Source organism: Protomyctophum parallelum (assembly GCF_964188405.1).
Source record: "Protomyctophum parallelum genome assembly, chromosome: 11".
Lineage (NCBI taxonomy): Eukaryota > Metazoa > Chordata > Actinopteri > Myctophiformes > Myctophidae > Protomyctophum > Protomyctophum parallelum.
The window spans coordinates 20,791,692-20,810,395 of record NC_139707.1 but is presented as its reverse complement, the minus strand read 5'-3'; the positions used below and the strand labels follow the sequence as shown (position 1 = coordinate 20,810,395).

Sequence of the window (18,704 nt, the reverse complement as noted above, 5' to 3'; positions counted from 1 at the left end):
ACAATAATAACAATAAGCAGTAGAATAATTTATAAAGGTTAAATACATAAATAAAGTATGGTTAGGACGCGTTACTTAAGTTTGATAATAAAAGCTGTAATGATTATTTCTTGAAGGAGCTATGGCTGGTACAGTCTCTAATATGAAGCAGTTAAGTTATTCCAAAAGTGAGTTCCTCTGAATTTTGATGGAGAATTGAGCATGACCTAGTGAAAAAATTGTGAATTTCATTATTAAACTGGAATATATTTTGAAAACAGGCTGGGAGTAGTTTGTCAATTGATTGAAATAGTCTATGTCTGCCCTGTAACCTCTACCCGTCTGTCTGTCCCATTCCTCCATCTAGAGAGGAGTGTCATTTGTCAGCCATGATACACATCAGGAGGCTTGAGAATACACCGACATCAGCCCTGTGGCAGGACATCCATAATGCAGTATGGACCCTGTTTTTATTTTACCAGGCCGGAAGAATGCACTTCAATGAAATCAATGAATAATAAGCTCTCTCTGTGTGTGTGTGTGTGTGTGTGTGTGTGTGTGTGTGTGTGTGTGTGCGTGTGTGTGTGTGTGTGTGTGTGTGTGTGTGTGTGTGTGTTGTTCCATTTATGTCACAAACATCACATCCAGCGCAGCAGCAGGATCCAGATGCAGTGTGCTCTTGCTCCGTCACTGGTTCATTGGGATGTAATCGTAAAACTTTAATTCCAGTCAGAATAATTTAAGTATCCACAGCAATTTGCTGTTATTCTGGCAGAGAGCACTGGTTAATTTGTTTATCACAGGGACGAGTCCATCTCCAGCTACGACCCTCCCTTTTCTATAACCCAGCCAAATAGTCTTCATCTTGGCAAAGCCTTGAGGCTGGCTGACAGTTCGCTCTACGGAGGCCCTCCCCCCTTTCCCAACTCCACTCGTCTTGGAAGCCTGTCCGAGGATCAGAGGACCCAGCCAGGGCAGACAAAAATGAAAAATGATTTTTGGGGTGGATTGTTTGAATGAAAATAAAAGTTTTTCAATATTCTTGTTTCCTGTAAGAAAGGTCCTAACCTTAGGAACAGGATATTTACTCATGGCCCATAAAAAGGGGTCCAACGAACACAAATGCGTCACAGCCCTGTGTTTGGGGAAACACAGGGCTCCAGAGCCGTTCCCAGGGCTGCCGTGCCATCTTTCCTCAGCTATGGGGATATCCTGGCGTGGAGATAGTGGTCAGGAAGGGAAGGAAGAGTTGAGGCAGTGGAACAGGACTGTATGTTATAGCTAAGTGGGGGGCTCTCTCACCTTCCTTGTGACTGCTGGGTCCAGATAACTCCGTAGCTTCTGGATGTATGTGTGAGGGGGATTTTTCACTTGGAATCGTTCCTGTGAGCAAAACAACAGAGAGAGAGGGGAAGAGGCAAAAGGAGGGAGTGGGGGGAAAAGAGACACAGAAAAAGGGAGGGAGGGAACAAAGGGACAAGCAAATGTTAAGACTTTTGCAGAAACTAGGGGTAACAGTTCAACAACAATGACAATGTTTATAAGAAATATTACATTACTTCAGGGCACTTTTCAGGGCACTTAGTGGTTTAAATCTTAGCACGTGCCAGCGAGTTGTCTCATCCCAGGCGTTTCTATTCTTATATTGTGGCTAAACTTATTAAAAAAGAAAATCCAACCCACAACTTGTATTAGAACAACTCATGTATCACCCTGTGCACATCTCCACTATAAGCGGTTGTTGACACTGAATATGCCTACAGAAAATAGAGTTGATGATGATTTGCCATTTAAAACTTGGGGGAACGTAACCAGTCTTTAAAAAGAACATACCAGTGTCAATACATTCACAGAGTCGGGCCATATACGGCGTCGTACATAAACACAGAAGTTTAGATACGATCAATCGCAGTAAGGTACCGCAATATTACTGTCCAGTACAAGTCTGGAATATTCCCATTGAGATCCAGAGAGACAGAGAGAGTGAGCGAGCGTGCACGAGGGGGGTGCACTGCACACAGATAGTTTGTGTTTATGTTGCGCCAAGCGGCACACGTGGAACACACACACACACACACACACACACAAAAGATAGAGAGAGAGGAGGGGGGAGGGGGGGGGGAGAAAGAGAGACTCAGTCACTCTGTTACGCTGTAGGGGAAATTATGTTCTCTGATTGAATGTAAACATAATATACATATCTTGTTAAGCACGATGCAGGATTTTGCAGGGCCTGTTCCCGACCGCAAGTAGGCTATTTAAATACCGGCCGCGACCGCAAGATTTGCTTTGGGACCTGCAGGTACAACGCGAGATCCCTGAGGCTCTACTCTCTGCAAAGAGTCCTGTGAAATCTTGCAGTGTGATCAGTTCTCAGCGATCAATCGTATAAAAAAACAGATATGACAGCTGATTCAAAAAGAGACTTGCGAAGTGTGAGATACTACACAAATGACTCCCTGACGATTTTTAAAGGTCCTACCGTGTCAATGGGCCCTCAATTGAGGTCTCCTTCCGCCAAATTATTGGCTTGGGAATACGACAAAATACCCATGAATTCAAGGCTTTGTGGTGTGCGTAATTGATAGAAAATAAGTAATTCTTTGGGTAGTAAACATTTTAGTACTAACTGCAACTGCAAATCCTTCTATGCATGGCAGAGATAACATTCCTGGTAGTGATGCAGTTTTAATGTGCTATGAAGAAAGGGATTTGCCTTGGGGAATGTGTGAGTGTGTGTGAGTGCGTACATGTTCTAAGCTGAGTCAGGCAGCACGTCGGCTGCCATGAACAATCAGGCCAGTAGGTTTTAGGTCAAGTCTCCCACCACTGTGCCCCATATACATGTACGGGGCTTAGTGTCGGCTTTGGATAAACGCCGGAGAGAGGGAAACAGTATCTTGATCAGTGTGAATGGACAGGAAGCCAGCGTCACAACACATCACTAGCATCAACGGTTCTGGTCAGTGATGTAACGGAGCAACATTTGCTTTGGTTAAAATGAATAGTTTGTTCCAGCGAGGGCCAGTCAGATATTTATCATCTCTGAAGAGCTCACGACGGCCACAAACTGTTACATGTCAAGGACTGCTGGCCCCCCGGATGGCTGGAGGACGCACCGGCCAGCGAGGCCAGTCAGATATGTCTCCGCTGTGTGAAGCTCATTTCCTGTCCAGTGTCCACAAACATATTCATGACAAGTGACTTCAGCGCTAGCTGTGAGTATGAATAGACTTTTATAGAGCCGAAATAAAAGCGGATCGGGGACCCATCCCGAAATGACTTTATGTCGTCAGACTCGGCACTAAAAAGACCTATGAATCGACCTTTAGTCTCTCGCAAAACAGGAAAGAAGACACAAGACAGTGGTGACGGAGAAGAGCTTGCTCTGGTGACTGCAACATGGAACTACTGTTAGCGAAAGCAGACAGTTCTGCAAAGAAGGCTGTATGGCCTGCACTGCAGCACATCAGGTATAACAGAATAGATGGAATTACAGGCAGTACGTGTAAATATATATATGGGAGCATTATATAATAGCGTTCCTACTTGGTCTACTAGGTTAGCTTCATAAAAGCATTGTGAGGAAGTTGATCTGGAGTCAATCTAAAATGTGACTGCTTCCTCTACACAGGCACAGCAGTTCAAGTGTCCAGGGGCCTTATCCCACGATTTTGTAACCGATTTTTCACCCCTGTGTCACTGTCAATTATCTATTGTGATCCTGGGCTCTACACACAGGAGAGCAACGGACTTGAACTCATGCTTCCTTTATGCATGAGTGTCCAGGTTGCTCTTGACAGGGGGGAGTTTCCCTGGTTGGACGTAGCGCGTGGATGGAACACGTTATTCCGACCAGTTTCTTTCCCCTCCATCAGGCGCCCCGGCTGACCAGAGGGAGGCAGGGATTACTGCATTTTTTTGTGAGGGTACCTACCCTAGGGGACACGGGTGAACATGCCAACTCCACACAGAAAGGCATGTGTGGTTATTCTTAAAGTAATGTTATTGTTGCGCTTTAATGCATGATGCATGATGCAGATCAATACGTCTAGCTGAAAATAGTCCCTGGAGAAAACATTGATTAACAACATTCATGACTTATAAATAACTCCATGACAGCATTGACTCAATTATTAACCCTCTTATGGCCACCCTAATTAACAGTGGATTGTGTCTTCTACCTGCACAATTAATATGTTTAATTTGCCATTTTAATGCCAATAGAAAAATCTGTGAAATACACACTATACAGTATCTCATTCTAACACGGTAATCCTATAGTATTATACCCAGTCCTGATGTTGGCGGTAACTACACCATTATGCCGATTTTGACCAAATGGAGCAAATCTGGCGATGTCATTTCCTGTCCACCTGATCACAAAATCCGCTAGTTTTCTCCACTGTGCTACACAGTCAGATGTCCGGGATGCTAAGCTATCATCGTTTATTTTAATAACTACGTCAAATTAAGCTCTAATCAAGCCCCAAATATCGCATTTTACGCAGCAATGCACATAAAGACCGCCCGCCCCAAGGATTTTGGCCGGTGTTAGGTAGATTACATCGGCCGTTAGCCAACGTATACTCTGTCTATATAATGGTTGAGGCCTACAGAAGCTTTTAACTTTTTTCCGGTTCCTATAGCAACGCCCCACCATTCCAACTATGGGATTGCAAATATAATCTCAGTGCAAACCAGTTGAAAGGAGGATTTTCTTTAAATATATTTCTTATCACACGATTTTGTAACCCATTTCTCACCCCTGTGTCAATCATCTAATGTGATCCTGGGCTCTACACACCCTCCACCAACCTAGTCCCCATATATGGGGGACAAGGGGAGAGCAACGGACTTGAACTCATGCTTCCTTCATGCCTGAGTGTCCAAGTTGAGAGGCATGGAGAGACAGAAGTACATTCAGCCTTTCACTGTATGCACTACAATGCTTCATAGCGACAATACTAAACACTGACCTGCCTCTGCCTGTCCAGTGTCCACACAAACTGTAGCCTAAACATTCAGGATAAGCTTATAGTAATGGTACTGATGAATTTCAACATATATATTCACTATAGTATATACTCACTATGCTCATTATACTCACTATATGCTCACTATACTCACTATATACTTACTATGCTCACTATATTCTCACTATTATACTCAATTTTACAATTTAGGCATTTAGCAGACGCTCTTAATCCAGAGCGATTTACAGTAAGCATAAGCAAGAACAAAAAAGAAACATACGTAACCTAACAGTGGAATATCTATCAAATGAAACCAAATGTTATAGCTAGCTCAGTCTTGATCGATTGCTTCTGGAAACAATTTTCTCTGTATAGTAGATTTGTCTCTTCTTGTTTTGTGTATAATATTATTATTGTTATTATGCTTTAACTGTGCTGTCCTCCATGTATGTGGGTTTTTATGTGGGGAGGGGGGAGGGCTGTGGACGGGTGGTCTGTGTATTTTGTGAAAAATTTAAAATAAAAACAAAATATTAAAAGAAAAGTGTTATGTCTACATAAAGTGCTATTTAAGTTACATACTCACTACATACTCACTATATGCCCACTATATACTCACTCTATGCTCACTATATACTCACTATACTCACTATGCTCACTATATAGTATATACTCAAATACTCACCCGAGTGGAATATTAAGAGAGTGGCGACACGCTTTGATCTCACCGCAAAGCGGGTGCCTATGGGCTATAGTTCCAAACATTGGAACTATTCCATTGAGATAGAATGAGCACTTCCGCATTCCATTGTTACACTGGGAGTCAACGCTAGTGTCGCCACTCTCTTACTAGATTACTCTGATGCTCACTATATAAACTCACTATGCTCACTATATACTCACTATGCTCACTATATACTCACTATGCTCACTATATACTCACTATGCTCACTATATACTCACTATGCTAGTATGCTCACTATATACTCACAATAACCCATGATTGCAAAAACCTCCAGTGATTAGTTGTCGATTGGATTAATCGATTACTAAATTAGTTAAGTAATTGAATAATCGATTCCATTACGATTCATCGTTGCAGCCCTACTTATTATTTGCTTTGTATTCTAGCATTTCTAACAAGCTTTTCATACTCAATAGCATCCTCTGAATTTCATAAATCCTCATAATTGTCCTAAAAATGTTAAATATCTCAACCTCTGGCAACATTCCAGGGAACTGTTTTTCAAAAAGGGAATGTAACTGTCAACTTTGCTTCACTCCCTCCCTCCATCAGTTTCCATGGTTACATAAAGAGATTCACTGTAGCTGTAATAGCCTAAAACATGGAAAACATTCTTGGGCTCTTGGGTGGAAAAAAGAAAAACGCCTTGTGTTATAGTAACTGCCTGCTGCTGTGAATTACATTTAAAATACAGCGTCACAACCATGCTCACCTCCATTTTGGAGCTGGTCAAAGGTAGAGAAAAAGCCCACAACAACACAGAATTCACATGAAAGTATTAACAGGAGCTTGTGACTAAATAATAACTACATTTGACCCTGCAATACAGGTCCTTCCCCCCCACCCCCCATTTCTTGAAAGTGTACGGTTTCCACCTGATAGCAACAATGTGGTTCTTAGAATCAGTTTAGATGTTTGAGGGGAACATAAATTCCCCTTCCAACCTCAGAAAAGGATGTTTAACTGCTGCTAAATAGCATAGTAGAGATGCAACGATACTGATTTTTCAATTACGATCCGATCCGATATATTAATTTTGAAATTTCCCGATATCCGATATTTGCCGATCCGATATTTGCTGTAGGCTACATTGCAAAACAAATAAATACAAAATACAAAAAATGCATTAACTTTCAATAAGCCATTTATTAATTGTACAAATGCCTTACATTTAAATTCAAAGAGGGGATGTTTATGGTTAAGTGTTTAACCTGTAAAAATAAGAATAAGTGTTTAACCTGTAAACCTTAAGGAAATGGCACCCTGTTAATTAATACTATGGTTTATTATTATTATTATTATTATTATGTGCAAAGGTACATTTTTACCCCTAAAGTGATGCCTGCATGTAACCTGTTAATTAATACTATGGTTTATTAATAATAATAATAATAGTAATTATTATTATTGCTATATACACGTGGTACCTTTTTACCCCTAATGTGATGCCTTGAATCAGCTGCGCTATCATGTGACAAAAGCCTTTAGCCTTACCGACAGAACTCGGGGAGAAAGAAAATACCTCAGGACGTTTGTTATGGTGCTAGCTGGTGTGTTGCTACTTTAGTTTGCAAACTCTGTCTTTGTCTTAAGAATTGCACTACAGGCCCAGGCCGTAGCGTAACGGTCTGGGCACCGGACTGGTAATCCAGTCGCAGTGTGCCGCGGGTTCGACTCCCGGACCCGACACGGCCTTTACTGCATGTCATCCCCCCATCTCTCTCCCGTTTCCTGTCAGCCTACTGTCTGTCCCTTCAAAAAAAAAAAAAAAAAAAGAAAAAAGAATTGCACTACACTTACAATCTGAATCAGTGTTTGAGCTTCTGACAACAATGTCATGGTTTGATAACTGAGCCAATTATATAAAGACGGATTTTACCGCGACGACGACGCACGCTTATTCTTCATCATCATCATCGTCACAGCAGCATTTTTTTCAATGGCAATAATAAAGTTACAAAGATTGAATCATATAGCGCTAAACAGCACGTGTGTGCAGTAAATATATAGCAGAATAATGGATTACAAGAGCAATCTCATCACAACAATGTCAGAACGCAGCTAGATGATAGGCTCCACCACACAACTGAACTGCGCAAGCACTTGACTGATCCGTGCGACGGGTAAACTTTATACTTTTATTACTGTTAAGTCTGTAATTGATTCCATTCTCTTGCATATTGCACCTTAGTGGGGCTTTTTTCTATAGTCTCTGTTTGCAGTCTGTACATACTGGAGGTTGGATTCGCTCACTGCACTGTCTGTGCAGGACGGACTGTAAACATTAAACACGTGTCCCCCTCCTGTATCGGAGCGTGTATCGGTGGCATCAAATCCGATCTCCGATACATTAATTAAGCTGGATCGGAGGCCGATACCGATATAATATCGGATCGGTTGCATCTCTATAGCATAGTAGGCCCACTTGGCACCGTTCCCTTCAGGGTCGCTGCCTATCAATGAGGAGTGGGTGGTTTCTGGTATTGCACTCTTCCCCTTTACCCCCCTCTGTTTAGAAGAGGCAGGAAAACACACACACACACACACACACACACACACACACACACACACACACACACACACACACACTGGCATGGAGGCTGGGGGCCGAGCAAAGGACTGCATATTGCCACACAACATGCATTTCCCTCATACAGCAATGACACAGACTCCGTTTTTCACCAGCCAACCGATGTGCACTCCATGCAGTGCCACTTAACCCAGTTGACCAGTGAAGCTGGGGGGCGATGCCCCAAGGCCAGCAGATGCAAGACTGGATAAAGGCAGGGCAATGGAGCATGGGCATTGGGATCACAAGGCACAGCAGGACGTTGTTTTTCTGTCAACCCTCCGCATTAATGGGCTCATTCTTCAGGAGATTTAGATTCCTCTAAAACTTCTCACAGAGACAATGGATCAATCCCCATAGTTACCATGGTTATCGTGTAAAGCATCTACTGATTGGTTGTTTGATCAATGCAGTTGCAGGCGCAGAGGCCAGCCTAGACATCCCATAACAGGCTTTGCTTTGGATCTATAGTGAGGTAGCAATTCCAAACCACTTCTGTTGGAAGTGGAATGTCTAAGGCAGGAACTCTCCAGTAGGCATGTGACTGGGTGTAAGTGGAACTAAGTGTCACTGAGTGGCATTGAGTGGAAGGCAGAAGGTATAAACAACAGTTTGGTATATCATAAAGATGCATAACTAGCGGCTTGCATGGCCCTGGTCCCCACCTGATCACAGATAAGCTCCCACTTCTTCTCGTTGTCGTACTGCCGTAGTAGTCGAGCTTTGTCCGGCGGAAGGTTCATCGAGTTCTGGATGGAAGAAAGCATATGAAAAGGTCAAAGTTAATGAAAGTTTGGATATCAGGCGACAACACATTAAACTGTTGATCTAAGAAACACTACAGGCAGGGCTGAGGGGTATATTGTCTGTCATTATTATTAGTACCGGTATGTCACTTGCGGTTAAAGAGGTCATAAATCTTAACCCCACAGTTGCCCATTGTAGTGGCCATAGTGGAAAAATAATCTCCCTTTGGTATGCATGTAAGGAAAGACATCTTTTTGGGGATTGGTGGTTGGGGAGAGCTGGTTTTTAACCACTTTCAACCAGTCATAATAAGTGAAAATAATAAAATTAGTACATTCTGAGTAGTATAGGTGGTTACTGAACTCTACACCAGAGGAACTAGGTAAGTGCTGTTGTTGGGTCTGCATGGAGCCTGGAAGCTGGCGGCTTCAAGACAGTCCTTGACCCCATCATAACAACCTAACTCAAATGTATTCAGCATTCACTCAACGCCACTCAATATTCCAGACATCCCAGGGCACTGTGTGGAGTGTGTGTCTCTCTGCCCGTCTCTCTGTTGGCAGCCTACACACACTGATCTGTCTGTATTGCACTTGCACTTGAGGAATGAGAAAGGATATTCGGAAATATACTCAAAACCAAAACTGGTTTTGGATAAACTGACAAAATAATAGTAACGCCTTTTCTTTCTCCGCTCTCCCTAATTTCTTCTGCTTCATGAAAAGGTTCCTAGACTGTAGTTGTCTACAATTTGGCCCGTACCCAGAACTACTACACTCAACCCAACCCATGTGCATTACTAGCGAAGCTTGAAACAATTAACTGAGGCTTATACGTGCCACCTACAGTATGTAGTGCACAGAGGCATTGCAATGTGTCAGCAGAAATGTGACCCAGTCAGTGGGGAGACCGTTTAACTGACAGGGGTGTCAAACTGGTGATCCGCGGGCCGCATGCGGCGCGCAACGTCGTCTTCTGCGGCCCGCCTGCCTCAAGCAAAAAAAGAAAAAAAAAAGGCCAAAATATAGGCTAATAAGTAAGGCTGCATGATATATCGAACATGTACCTTTATCAGAGTGGAGAATATAAGTATAAATCAAGTTGAGCAAAGCCACTCTTCTCTGCCCCTCTCTCTAACAGACACAGTTAACGATCGCTTGTTAAGTGCCTGCCAGACAGACAATCAGATGAAATGAAGGCAGGTGTAGAGTAGAGTGTAGACTAGTGAACTGAACATGTTCTCTTTATATTAAGTACTTCATACCAGCCCCTTATGAAACTACTTCTCCCCAAATCCAAATGGATTTCATTTTCCATCCTGAATGGCAGTAACTAGCATACAATGAGAACTGAGAAGATCTCCACAAAGGTTTACTCATCAAAACTGATTATAAAACTGTAACCATCAAAGCATGCACATATAATGGTTATGTGACCATGGCATGAGCATAATATAAAATCTTATAAGTTTTATCTGATATTGATTAATATGGGGGGTGGGTTCAATTCATCGATTATTAATTTGCAGAGCTGTCGTCTATTCGATTTGGCTGATGGTCACTTTGTGGCATCCCTACAAGTTACAACTAGAAAAAGTGCCCTTCTGGGCACAGGTCTCCACCAGGTTATCCACAGATCCGTGCAGTTAGAGGTAAAAACACTTTTCGGCCAGTTATAGCGCCACCTTGAGGCTGAGTTGAAATTGTTCATGTGGCATTTTGTCCTCGGCCTAGTGGGAATGTGGGTGCACAATTTCACGGAAATCACGCGATGTGTTCATGATTTGCAGCATTTTGTTTGAAACTGAGCACTCCTGTGAACTTTGGAAGCCAATCTTAACCAATCAGGATGGAGTCTGAGAAATCTGAAAGAGAGAGAGACTGTGTACCAATTTGCGTGATGTTTGGACAAAATCTGTAGGTGTACTGTGCAAAAACTTGTTTTGCACAAAGCGGCCTCCTGGTGGCGCTATAACAGGCCGTTCTGGAAAGTTTGGGGCAGAGGTTCATCGTTGGCATCCAGGGAGTGTGTGTACCAATTTGCGTGATGTTTGGACAAAATCTGTAGGTGTACTGTGCAAAAACTTGTTTTGCACAAAGCGGCCTCCTGGTGGCGCTATAACAGGCCGTTCTGGAAAGTTTGGGGCAGAGATTCATCGTTGGCATACAGGGAGTGTGTGTGCAAAATATGGCATCGACCGGGTTAACGGTGGCCGAGATTAGCTGTTCACGGACATACGGACGGACACACAAACGGACGGACGGAGTGCAAAACATACTCTCCCCACATGCCTTCGGCCTGGTGGAGGCAACAAGTGAGTAAGTGACTATCTCTCTTCTATACTGGTGTGTGGCGTCTCTTGCGTGATATGATGAAGTGGAACGGTGCCAGTAGCCCGTGCACATTATAGGGACAAAGTTGTGTGTGTGTGTGTGTGTGTGTGTGTGTGTGTGTGTGTGTGTGTGTGTGTGTGTGTGTGTGTGTGTGTGTGTGTGTGTGTGTGTGTAGTGAAGGGGGAGGGGCCGCATCGCGACTTGTTTCTGTTCAGAGAGAGAGAGAGAGAGAGAGAGAGAGCCCACAGATGTGTGGGCATGGGGAAATCATGGAATGGTTTGAACTAAGAAAATGTAAAAATAAGGCATTTTCCCACATTCGAGTTTTCTGACTTTTTATTTGGCTGGGTCTGTGTGTGGCTTGCTGGCTGGCTGGGTCTGAGCATACATACATAGAGAGATAGAGAGATAGAGAGATATTATAGCAGTGACTGACTGAGACATCGAGCGTGCGTCCGGAACTGGTTGTGGCCCCCATCAAGTGACCTTTTGACCAATGCGGCCCTCACCCCAAGTTGAGTTCGACACCCCTTTTTGTTAGGTTCTTCTACTGTTACCTGTTAAACTTTAACAGGTAACAGTAGAAGAACCTAACAAAAATACTGAAACATCTACTATCTATCTATCTATCTATAAATGCCCAAGTCTGTGTGTGTGTGTGTGTGTGTGTGTGTGTGTAATCCACGTAACTCGAGAACAGGCTTCAAATTTGACACGTGCGTTCCACACCACCACAGGGGGAACATAACATTGAAATCTACCTATCAAGAACATCTACTATCTATCTATCTATAAATGCCCAAGTCTCTGTGTGTGTGTGTGTGTGTGTGTGTGTGTGTGTGTGTGTGTGTGTGTGTGTGTGTGAGTGTGTGTGTGTGTGTGTGTGTGTGTGTGTGTGTAATCCACGTAACTCGAGAACAGGCTTCAAATTTGACACGTGCGTTCCACACCACCACAGGGGGAACATAACATTGAAATCTACCTATCAAGAACATCTACTATCTATCTATCTATAAATGAACCAAGTCTCTGTCTGTCTGTACGCCCGTCTGTGTGTAATCCACGCAACTCGAGAACAGATCGCCCCACCGGCTTTAAATTCGACACACGCGTGCCACACCACCGCAGTGGGTGCAGTGCCCGGTGTCGAGTCGGTCAGACACGCGGTTTTCCAGAACCGCCCCAAAAAGGCCTCTGCCCGGGCTCTGGACAGGGCCCCTGCCCGGGGTCCATAATGTATTATGGAGCTAGCCGGTTCAGACATCATTCTGACGTCTGCATATACTCCATATTTGGGCATGCCTGACAAAGAACTCCATATATGGGCATGGGTGGGGCATGCATTTCCAACTTGCATCGTTCCAAGTAGGCCAGTGCCCAACGGCCACCGCTGTAGAGGCCCCTCAGGCACCGCTCTAGTAAATGATCATTTTGAATTCAGAAGCCTGCTAACATCAGAGCTGTTTATGTACAACTTGGGCAATGAACTTGTGCTTCTCGTTGAAATATGTTCCCCCGACTTCTGGATATCGTTCAAGTATACCTAGGTTACAATTTAATTAAGGAAAATGTAGACATATTGCTGGGCTCAGATAAACAAAGCCTAATGCATACATCATTGTACGGCAGTGTAGTTCGCACAAAATAACAGATGTTTAAGTGAAGAAACGTATATGGGTTCTCTTTCCCTCCGATTCAGTGGAGAGGATCATCTATCTGCGTTTGTTCAGCTCTGGCAGACCAAGTGGAAGATGGATGAGGAATATCCTTGGGACCGGGTCCGTTTCCATGAGCAAGTGATGCTGGGATAAAGTCAGAGATGGAGTGAGCAGACAAATCCCCCAGCTCGCCTCATACAGTATCTGTGGCTCAACAACCATGCATGTCTGTGGGGGAGTAAGATGCTGCCCTTGACATACGGCATCAGGCTCTACACACACACACACACACAGAACTGTGGCTTTTCCCACTTCAGTTAGCATTTATTTTGCAGTTCTTAGTTTGTATTCTGATTTAAACGTTCTTAACAGCAGCATGCACCAGGGCAACAGAGGACTCTGAATGGCATTTACCATACAAACAGTTACGTTACGGGGACTGTGCACACGAGCACTAATCCAGTCACAGTCACACAAAATAATCACACCCGTTTGAAGTGATGGGCACTCTTCAGACACATGACATAAATTCTCCATTCATTGTCAATGAGAATTTAAACTTTGTGTAGGACACAAATATTTGATTTGCTCAGACACATACAGTATGACGTAAATGGGGGGCCTCAATAAAATCGTACATCATCATTATTTGCTCAGACACATATGACGAAAATTCTCCATTCATTGTCAATGGGAATTTAATGTTTGTGTAAGAGGAAAATCTACACTAATAGCTGAATATAGCGCCCCTCAACAAGAGACTTGAGTGAAGCCCACTGTGGCTGCCACATGACGTCCCTGCACACTATAAGTCCATAGACTTGGCTGGGGTTTTTTTTTTTTTTGGGGGGGGGGGGGTGATGTTTGTTTAGCAAACATTAATCAAAGTTCATAGACGTGGCTGCTACATGACGTGGTGCTGTTTTTTGTTGTGCCTCATCAGAGAAGATGACGAATGTTCAATTGATTTGTCCATACTAGCAATTCCAGTATTGAAGGAAAGAATATTTTTAATATGTTTTCAATGCCCACTGATAAATTCACATGAACTGATAGCAAAGTCAATATTTGTAATTGTAATAGTAACATTTCCTCCACCCCTCCCAAAATGTACACATACATATTACACCCACGCGCAGATCATGGGTCATAACATTCCATAATTTGTTCAAAAAGTAGGTCCATAGTGACCAAATGCACCCTCAGCAGAGCAGACCTAGGCTTTACATTAGGTTTTGCTAGTACATGATTTGATGATCCGATAGGCCTTTCTGGTGAGCAGCAAGCAAGTCAGAGATGCATTTAGGAGCTAGAGCTTTCCTTATAAATAGTAAATCATTTTAATCAATTATTTGTTGTATGCAGAGTATGCAGACTCAGAGCCAATGAAGTGATCTGATTCTGAGCAGATGAGCGATGGCGAGGCCTGTTGGCCCTCCAGTTATGCAATACCAATTGTACCCGTTGTCAATGAACCCACTTCACCCATTGTCTGAGTACACCCGTTGTACCATTATCAGCATGCATAGTGCAGTCTCTCCATTACCAGTGGAGGCCAGTCTATGAAAAATTTCAAAAACTTTTGAAAATGCCCAAAATAGGGACATGAGGTTGAAAGTGGTTTAAAAAAGAGACATCAGCTGCATAATTGCTAATACCGATCTTCAAAAAAGTCAAATTATGTCTGATATATCAGCCAAATCAAACAGGCTCTAGCTGGTTTAGTAGTAAAATGCCTGGCAGCCCCTCAACAACCCTGTATATAGTATTAGTATTCAGTAGATGCTGCGTGTCGGGCTGAATGCTGCGCTGCTGACTGCAGGGATTGGGAGTCAGAGGGGATCTATTGACTCAGTATGGCCACCAACAACTTTAATTATTTCTCCAATTTTATTGTCACTTTACAGGTGTAAAAGAGTCGGTAAAATGAGTTGCCGTTACAAAATAGATTAGCATAAGAAAAAGAAAAAGTAAAATAAAAAACAACAACAATATCAAATAGACCAATAGACAGGTTTGTACGCAATTTGAGTACCCTATAAAAGTGACAGAGACACAGAAGTGGAGGCAGGACATTACAGCATATTGGCTACACCGTACACTGAGCACCAAAGGGTGAAAAACTTAAATTAAACGGCGAAAGTCAATTTTAGGAGCTGCTAGTTTGTTATCTTTGGAGGTCGGTGACCCTCCAGGCCATGGGACAAATGTGTTTGTGGTGCTATGCTCCTGCAGGCTGGGGGAGGGGAGCGGCTGCTTTCACTAACACCTGACCCCAGTGCCTGACACAAGGCATGGCAGACCACACACACACACCCACACCCACACCCACACCCACAGTCATTAGGAAATAGCACACTAATTGCAGTGTTGATATGATGCGTAAAACTATGCCAGGTACAGTTTGTCATAGACTGGACACTCTTGTGGTATGTTAACCCATTCTGACCGGGCACCCATTTTGGTGTCGGCATCATGTTGTGCTTTAGCTATTGAAAAATAGCAGATCTACAAGCTCATATCGCGCCACCGAGTGGCGCGATACGAGCTTGTAGGTCTGCTATTTTTGAAAAATCGAAGAACGACTGACATTTTTTTAGAATCTGATCTCAGGTCAGAATGGGTTCATCAGACCAGTGTGTGTCCGGCGGAAACCTCGTATGAATCTGATCTCAGGTCAGAATGGGTTAATAATATTCAAGGAAATTAACAAAATCTGATAAACTGGCTATTACCTGAATAATTAGCTTTGTAGCATACATAATTACATATCTCATCATTTTAACCCATTTAGGACTGAGGCCGATATGTTGCTATATACTGTACATAGCTACTGTATAAGAACCCCAAAAGGGGCCCAGGCCGTAGCGTAACGGTCTGGGCACCGGACTGGTGATCCAGTCGCGGTGTGCCGCGGGTTCGACTCCCGGACCCGACACGGCCTTTACCGCATGTCATCCCCCCATCTCTCTCCCGTTTCCTGTCAGCCTACTTTCTATCCCTTAAAAAAATCAATAAAGGCGTAAGCCGCAAAAAAATATCTTAAAAAAAAAGAACCCCAAAAGGGGTTCCCGTCCTGAATGGGCTTTAAGATAGTACTGTAGTTTGGCAGACTTTATCACTAGGTGTATTCTCTTTTAACCCATTTAGGCCTGACGTCGAAACGAAAGAAAAAAAAAAGTTTGATCTGAAAGAATATTTATTCAAAGATTTGTGCCGCATTTTTACGAATTTTCAAAAATAGCAGACCTACAAGCTCGTAGGGCGCCACTCGGTGGGGCGCTATGAGCTTGTAGATCTGCTATTTTTCAATAGCTAAAGTATAACATAATTCTTAAAACACCAAAAGGGGTTCCCTTGGTGTGGCTGCAGATTACACACGACTAGTCAGTTGTTGTGTTGTGCTATCATGTACCAGAAAAGTGTTCATGGCTACAACTAAATGAAACATACAGGCTACCCCGAAACATTCCTTCAGGCCTGCACGTATCCATATGGGCAGTATAAAATCAATACAGCAATCGCCATGGACTACATCAGTTACAGAGCCCCATTTCAAACTTAATTTGATCGCTTCAACTTTGCCAATCTCTTCAGATCGAGCCACTGGTCCCAGGAATATGCAGAGGACCTAAAAGAGACCACGGCACGCAGTTAGCCTCTCATTATGCAGCGTGAGTCACAAAGAGAGCAGAAACAGACGGTTGGCTCAAAGCCCTTCACCCACCCACCATCTCCCAGGAGGGCTGTAGAGAAATGGCCTTCACAGCACAGCTGGTTAGAAAAGCAAATAAGATGGCCCACACGATACGGCCTAGCTCAGCTGGTCTTGACACAAGGGCGGAAACAGCGTGAGAAACTTTGACCAATGTCAATGTCTAAAACCTAGGCTGATTTATACTTTAAGCAAAAAAAAGCAAATTGCGTATAAATGCAAAGACGATTACTAGCCAATTCACAATAAATCTGCTATGGCCAAAGACATCAAACAGCTTGAAAACCACTACAATGTAGTGATTCAACATGTAGTCACTACATGTTGAATGTGTGTGCAGTAGCCACAATTATACAGTCCAGGAAGACGTTTTACCAGAGGAAGGCGTTTTACCAGAGCAACAGCATGTCTACAACAGCCACACTGGATCACTGACAGACCCATGCACAACTTTTATACACACTGGGAACACGGATTAAATCCAAAACATCACCTCCATCCCACCCACCTCCTCTCAGATCTCTTTCAGAACTGAGATGGATGAGACCCTGGGGAGAACCATTTCAGAATAAATCCGAATCGACTTTATTGTCACATCACAGGTTTGAGGGGGTCAGGGATGGCAAGGACCAAAAAAACAAAAAAGTAAAGTCCATGGCCAGTTTGTTGACAGGCTCACGTAACTTCCGCTGCTAAATGTACCCTTACTTCACCAGCACCTGAATAAAAGACAAATAATAAGCAAACTCTTGCATGGCAGCATTCCTTCACACTGGATCACAAGAGCTATGTGGTGGATTAATTATCGGTGTTTTGCCACCTGGGTAAGCAGAATTCTTAATATCTACTCTACAATCTGCATGCAACTGTGCATTACTGTGATGCACATCATACAACTGAGCTGTTTTACTGTAGCAAAGAAAGACAAAACATGGTGAACCATGCCACTGGTATGAGTAGCTGTCTGAATGTTTTAAGTTCAGCTGTTGCAAATCCAGAGAGCCAAATCGGACAGACGCAAAGCCAGGAAGAAGTCTGGGAAAAGGGGCAGACTGGGCTCCTTGTCAGACTGCCTGTTTGCCAACACAATGAATCTGACTCGAGCTCCACTCAGCACTAACAGCACCACCACCTCAACTTTTGTATGGAAAGTATAATCTGAAAACTTAAAAACAGTGTAAAAGACAAACTTGTGACCGCCTGACAAATCAAATCGCCTTAGGTTGTAAGCTCCTAAACCAGGCTGGAGTAATCAAAATTACACATGCATGCCACAACAAGAAAATAAACCTGACTGTAATACTCAGGTATTGACGACTAGTCACGACAGCATTTGAAAAGTTGCTCAATATATTAGAAATTACAAGTTGATGTGCTGTTCCGTTTCAAAGATTGGGCTGCATCAGTTCCCGCCTCAAGGAACATTTAGAATTTACACAGACATACTGAGTTACTACTTCCGGCTATGTTATAATAGTTTCTATGTTTGTAAAGCACATCTCAGCATACCAACAATCTGATCACGAAGAGAACACAAAACAATGTAACTACCGCCCTCACATGACAGCGATTTGTGGCCCACTGGTAATCCCCACTATTTGGCTCCTTACCATTGCTTTATCCCCCTATGCTACTGAGGGGAGGCAAGGATAAGAAATGGCCTTTAAAAAAAACTAACAAGTAGAACTAGCCTCCGGCCCATACCCAACATACCCCTTCTAAACCCTCAATATCCACTGTGCACAGATCAGGGTGAGTGGGGCTATGAGTGGGACACCCCCATGTGCCTGTGTGTGTGTGTGTGTGTGTGTGTGTGTGTGTGTGTGTGTGTGTGTGTGTGTGTGTGTGTGTGTGTGTGTGTTAGCCAAAGCAAACGTCTTCCACTCATTAGCAGGGTGTGCTTCCATAATCCTTTTGGCTTTCTGTGGGAGCACAGGTGTCCCTTGTCTGTCCTCAGATTAAGTTTGTAATCCCCCCGGGAC

General features: G+C 43.4%; 1 protein-coding gene across 5 annotated transcripts in view; it reads right to left on the bottom strand.

The window, feature by feature from the left end:
- Positions 1-18,704, bottom strand: part of fmnl2a (formin-like 2a) — a 74,627-nt gene that overhangs the window by 41,126 nt on the left and 14,797 nt on the right. For all 5 annotated transcript variants that reach the window (XM_083776983.1, XM_083776982.1, XM_083776981.1 and 2 more), the window contains exons 2-3: positions 8,935-9,018; positions 1,282-1,362 (exon numbers count right to left, since the gene is read on the bottom strand). In XM_083776983.1, coding sequence (XP_083633109.1) covers positions 1,282-1,362; positions 8,935-9,018 — 165 coding nt within the window. The remainder of the gene's footprint in view (positions 1-1,281; positions 1,363-8,934; positions 9,019-18,704) is intronic.